The 5,343-nt window shown below is 43.3% G+C and overlaps 1 protein-coding gene across 1 annotated transcript; it reads right to left on the bottom strand.

The window, feature by feature from the left end:
- LOC107636426 lies at positions 342-4,785 on the bottom strand. The gene is made up of 5 exons (XM_021122427.1): positions 4,606-4,785; positions 3,771-4,425; positions 2,073-2,791; positions 696-1,973; positions 342-563 (listed from the first exon to the last, which is right to left on the bottom strand). Exons 1-5 carry the CDS (start codon positions 4,783-4,785, stop codon positions 342-344), a joined length of 3,054 nt encoding a protein of 1,017 aa, XP_020978086.1.

Below are 5,343 nucleotides of genomic sequence, written 5' to 3'. Positions count from 1 at the left end.
TGCTCTATCTTGACCTTCTGACATGTCAGGCACTTAGATACTACTGTAGCTACATCACCTTTCATCCTAGGCCACCAAAACATCTTCTTTAAGTCATAATAAATCTTCGTACTTCCGGGATGAATGGAAAACCCACTGTTATGAGCTTCCGACAATAAGTCTTGTCTCAAACTCCCGACATCCGGTATACAAATTCTTCCCTTGTATCTCCATAATCCTTCACCATCCGTAGTGAATTCTTCATACCTCTTATCACCAACTGGTTGAAATAACTATTGAAGCTTTTGCTCATCTTTCTGAGCCTTCTGAATCTCCGTCTTAAAGGTACTCGAGATCTGCAACTAATTCAAGCAATCATTTCCAGCAACTTCACCAATATCTAGCTTAAGATCCACGAACTTATCCACTAACTCCTCTTCTTTGATCCTCATCCAAGCTACGATTAAAGATTTCCGACTCAAAGTGTCTGCTACCACATTCGCCTTTCCAGGGTGATAACTCAGTTCAAAATCGTAGTCCTTAAGCAACTCCATCCATCTCCGTTGACGCATATTAAGCTCTTTCTAATCAAAGATGTACTTGAGACTCTTATGATCAGAAAAGACGCTAAACCTCACTCCATACAAGTGGTGTCTCCAAATCTTTAAGGCAAACACAATTGCCGCTAATTCCAAATCATGAGTGGGGTAATTTACCTCATGCGGTCTCAGCTGACGCGATGCGTAAGCCACCACATTCTGGTGTTGCATCGACACGCAACCCAAACCCTTCAAAGAAGCATCACAATATACTTTGAACGGTTCATGCGGTTCCGGCAAGATTAAAATAGGTGCTGAAGTTAACTTCTGCTTCAAAGTCTGAAAACTTTCTTCACACTCGGACGTCCATACAAAAGGCACTTCCTTCCTTGTCAACTTCATCATTGGCAATACAATCCGGGAGAATCCTTCAATGAATCTCCGGTAATATCCAGCAAAACCCAAGAAACTTCGGACTTCCGTCACTGTCGTTGGCCTTTCCCATTCCATCACTGCTTCTACCTTAGAAGAATCCACCGCTATTCCCCCTTTGCTCACCACGTGACCTAAGAACTTTACTTCCTCCTTCCAGAACTCGCACTTTGACAACTTAGCATACGATTTCCGCTCCTTTAAGATTTGCAACACAATCCTCAAGTGTTCCTTATGCTCCTTTGCCGTCTTAGAGTAAACTAAGATGTCGTCTATGAAAACCACCATGAATTTGTCCAAAGAGGAACGAAAGACTCTGTTCATGTAATCCATGAAAACAGCAGGTGCATTCGTTAACCCAAAGGACATCACCGCAAACTTGTAGTGTCCATAGCACGTCCTAAACGCTGTTTTAAGAATATCATCCTCCTTCACCCTTATTTGGTGGTAACCGGATCTCAAATCAATCTTGGAAAACACTCCGGCTCCATGCAGTTGATCCATCAAGTCATCTATCCTTGGCAGCGGGTATTTGTTCTTCATAGTTACTTTGTTCAACTGTCGGTAATCCACACACAGTCGCATTCCTCCGTCCTTCTTCTTCACCAATAAAACTGGCGCTCCCCACGGAGATACACTCGGTCGAATAAACCTCTTATTCAGAAGCTCTTCCAACTGAGCCTTTAGTTCAGCTAGCTCTATCAGAGCCATTCTACACGGTGCAATCGATACTGGTCCAGCTCTCGGCACCAATTCAATTGCAAATTCAATTTCCCTTTGAGGTGGGAACTCAGGGATATCTTCTGGGAACACCTCCAGAAAGTCTCTAACTACCGAAATTTGATCTAGTTTCTTATTATCACCTAACGTATTCGCAGCCAACAGAATATAACCCTGACACTTTTCCCCACTACAATGCACCATTACCGAGTTCAGGTAGTAACCCTCAGCTATCACTGCTCTACTTTCTCCTTCTGGGATAAACCGAATTGACCACTCAAAGTAATCAAACAAAACTCGGTTCTTCAACAACCAATCAAATCTCAAAATTATCTCCAACCCAACCATTGGTAAACAGATCAAATCATGCACAAAGACTCTACCCTCAAGCTTGAAACCTACTTGCCTACAACCTGACTTAGTCATAACTGTCTGATACGGAGTATGTACATGCAGATCCAATGCTGACTCTGACACTTTCAAGCCTAGTTCCTCAACCTTAGCAAATAAAATAAACGAATGCGAAGCTCCAGTATCATACAATGCAATCAAGACTTTATCACCAATTAAACAGTTACCTCTCATCAACGGATCCTCCTTAGAAGCATCCTTGGCGTTCACAGCAAACACTGGCCCCTGATGCTGACTTTGACCCGCATTTGGGTTCTTCCCACGAGTGCAATCCCTCGCAAAGTGACTAGGCAAGCCATAGTTGAAGCAACCACCTAAACCAATCTTGCATGAGTCATATGGATGAAAATGCCCACAACGCACACAAGTCAAATCCAGAGAAATCTTACTTTGATTTCCTCTCCCTTTGGCATACTGAAACTTATTTTGAGTGTTCTTTCTGAAGCCTCCTTGCCCTTGAGGCGCATATCCTCCTCTCTTGAAACTCTGACCCCTTGGATGAAAATACTTGCCACGTCTCCAACTAGAGCTTCCTTCGTGAGTTTCCTTGGACGAAGCTACCGTTTTCGCATATTCTTCCACCACTCTCGCCTTGTTCACCAACTCAGAGAAGACACGAATCTCCATAGGAGCCACAGCAGTCATAATGCTATCCTTTAAGCCCTCTGGTACTTGATACACTTCCAACTCTCGTAGGTCTCCGGGGCACCCTGACACACCCGAGAAAACCTACAAAGCTCCTCAAATTTGCTGTGTAGTCTGCCACACACAAGGAACCTTGCTTCAGCTGCATAAGTTCCATCTCCTTTGCTTCCCTTGCAGACTCAGGAAAAGACTTCCTATAGAAGGCTGACGGGCGGAAAATTGCTGATTAAGAATTTATAGTGAAAATAGCATTGCAAGTACAGTTCTTAACCGACAAAAATTCCGCTTATCAATTTAAAAAGAGTTGACACAAATTAAGAATAAATTACTGGGAGTAGAATTCCCAGGTCGTCTCCCAACGAGTTGACAAAAGAGTGCAATTTATTGGTCAGGAATTTTCTGAGAAATTTTAGAGTTAGAGAACGGGAAAATAAAATAATTATTAATTAAAGCAATGAAAATTAACGAGAGATTTTGGGTAATTGAAATAAAGAAGCCTTGACCAGGAGAAGATTAATCGAAAGTTCTATCCTTGTTGAATTTTTCCCAAGTGTAATAGTAAGAGGTTATTATTTTTACTTTTCCCACTACAGTGCACCATCACCGAGTTCATATAGTAACCCTCAGCTATCACTGCTCCCTTCTCTCCTTCCGACATAAACTGAATTGACCGTTCAAAATAATCCAACAAAACCTGATTTTTCTAGAACCAATCAAACCCCAAAATCATCTCCAATCCAACCATTGGTAATTAGATCAAGTCATGCACGAAGTCTCTACCCTTAAGCTTGAAACCTACTTGCCTATATCCTGACCTAGTTATAACCGTATGATGCGGAGTATGCACATGCAGATCAAATGCTAACTCTGATACTTTCAAACCTAATTCCTCAATTTTAGCATATGAAATAAACAAATACGAATCTCCAGTATCATATAATGCAATTAATGTTTTGTCACCAATTAGACATATACCTCTTATCAAAGGATCCGCTTTAGAAGCATCCTTGGCGTTCACAGCAAACACTCGACCTTGGTGCTAACCTTGACCCGTATTTGGGTTCCTCCCACGAGTGCAATCCCTCGCAATGTGGCCAGGCAATCCACAGTTGAAGCAACCACCTAAACCAATCTTGCATGAGTCATATGGATGAAAACGTCCACAACGCACACAAGTCAAATCTGGATAATTTTTACTTTGATTTCCTCTTCCTTTGCCACGCTGAAACTGATCCTGAGTGTTCTTTCTGAAGCCTCCTTGATCTTGAGGCGCATATCCTTCTCTCTTGAAACTTTGAACCCTCGGATGGAAATACTTGCCACGTCCCTTACTAGAACTCCCTCCGTGAGTTTCCTTGGATGAAGCTACGGTCTTGGCATACTCTTCCATCACTCTCGCCTTGTTCACCAAGTCAGAAAAAGTACGAATCTCCATTGGAGCCACAGTAGTCATAATGTTGTCCTTCAAGCCTCTTTGGTACTTGATACACTTCCAACTCTCGTAGGTCTCCAGGGCACCCTGACTTAACCTAGAAAACCTACAAAGCTCCTTAAACTTGCTTGTGTAGTCTGCCACTGACAAGGAACCTTGCTTCAACTGCATTAGTTCCATCTCCTTCGCTTCCCTTGCAGGCTCAGGAAAGTATTTCTTGTAGAAGGCCGTTTGGAACACATCCCACGGAATATCAGCGTTCTGAAGCTGTAGCAATCGGCACTCTGCTTAACACCAGTGCTGGGCCTTTCCCGCAAGCTGATAAGTGGCAAATTCTACGTATTGGTTATTTGGAACATGCTGCGTCTGTAAAGCATGCTCCATGGCTTGAGACCAGTTGTCCACTTCGGTAGGATTGGTTGATCCTCAGAAAATTGGCGGATGAACCTTGAGAAACGTCACCAAGGTCATCGGAACACCTCCCGTGTTATTGCCGTTTCCCTCAGCATTATCATTAGCATTCCCTTCACCATTCCCATTTCCGTTCCCCGCCGGTTGGCCTAACCTCTGCACAGCTTGCAGAGTCACAGCAGCATTAGCCTCCATGGTATTTGCAAGATTTGCCATAGTCGCTATAAATTTGGCATGGTTGTCGACCGGTTGTTCGCTCCTACTTTCTCGTGAACGTGCTCGACCTCGTCCGCGAGTGGCCATTAGGGTTCTTGTCTACACCAAACAATCGATATCAAGGTGATCAGTTGATGCGTGAGCATCTTTCCTATCTTTTCCTAGTGAATTTGCATTTAAATTGTTGAGTTTAATTAAGAATTAATTATATTTTAGCCACTATGGATGCTACTTTTGAGTCTTGTGCAATTCTTTTTATTTTAGGTAGCATTCAGTTGGATTTGATGGAGCTTCCACAGAAAAAGAGAAGAAGGCCATATAGAGCATGAATGGACTAAAGGATGGAGAGGAAGCTTGCACAAATGGAATCAGCACAAGAATTAAAGGAGATGATAGCAAAAAGTGACGCGTGCGCGTACCTAACTTGTGCGCGTGATTTGGAGCTTTCCATGGCGACGCGTGCACGTACCTGACGCGTACGCGTGAAAAGCGAAGTTGCTCAGCGACGCGTGCGCGTACCTGACGCGTACGCGTGACATGCGAAGAAGACCATCGACG

This window comes from Arachis ipaensis, chromosome B04 (assembly GCF_000816755.2).
Source record: "Arachis ipaensis cultivar K30076 chromosome B04, Araip1.1, whole genome shotgun sequence".
Lineage (NCBI taxonomy): Eukaryota > Viridiplantae > Streptophyta > Magnoliopsida > Fabales > Fabaceae > Arachis > Arachis ipaensis.
The sequence above is the reverse complement of the archived record's forward strand: the minus strand, read 5'-3'. Positions and strand labels throughout refer to the sequence as shown.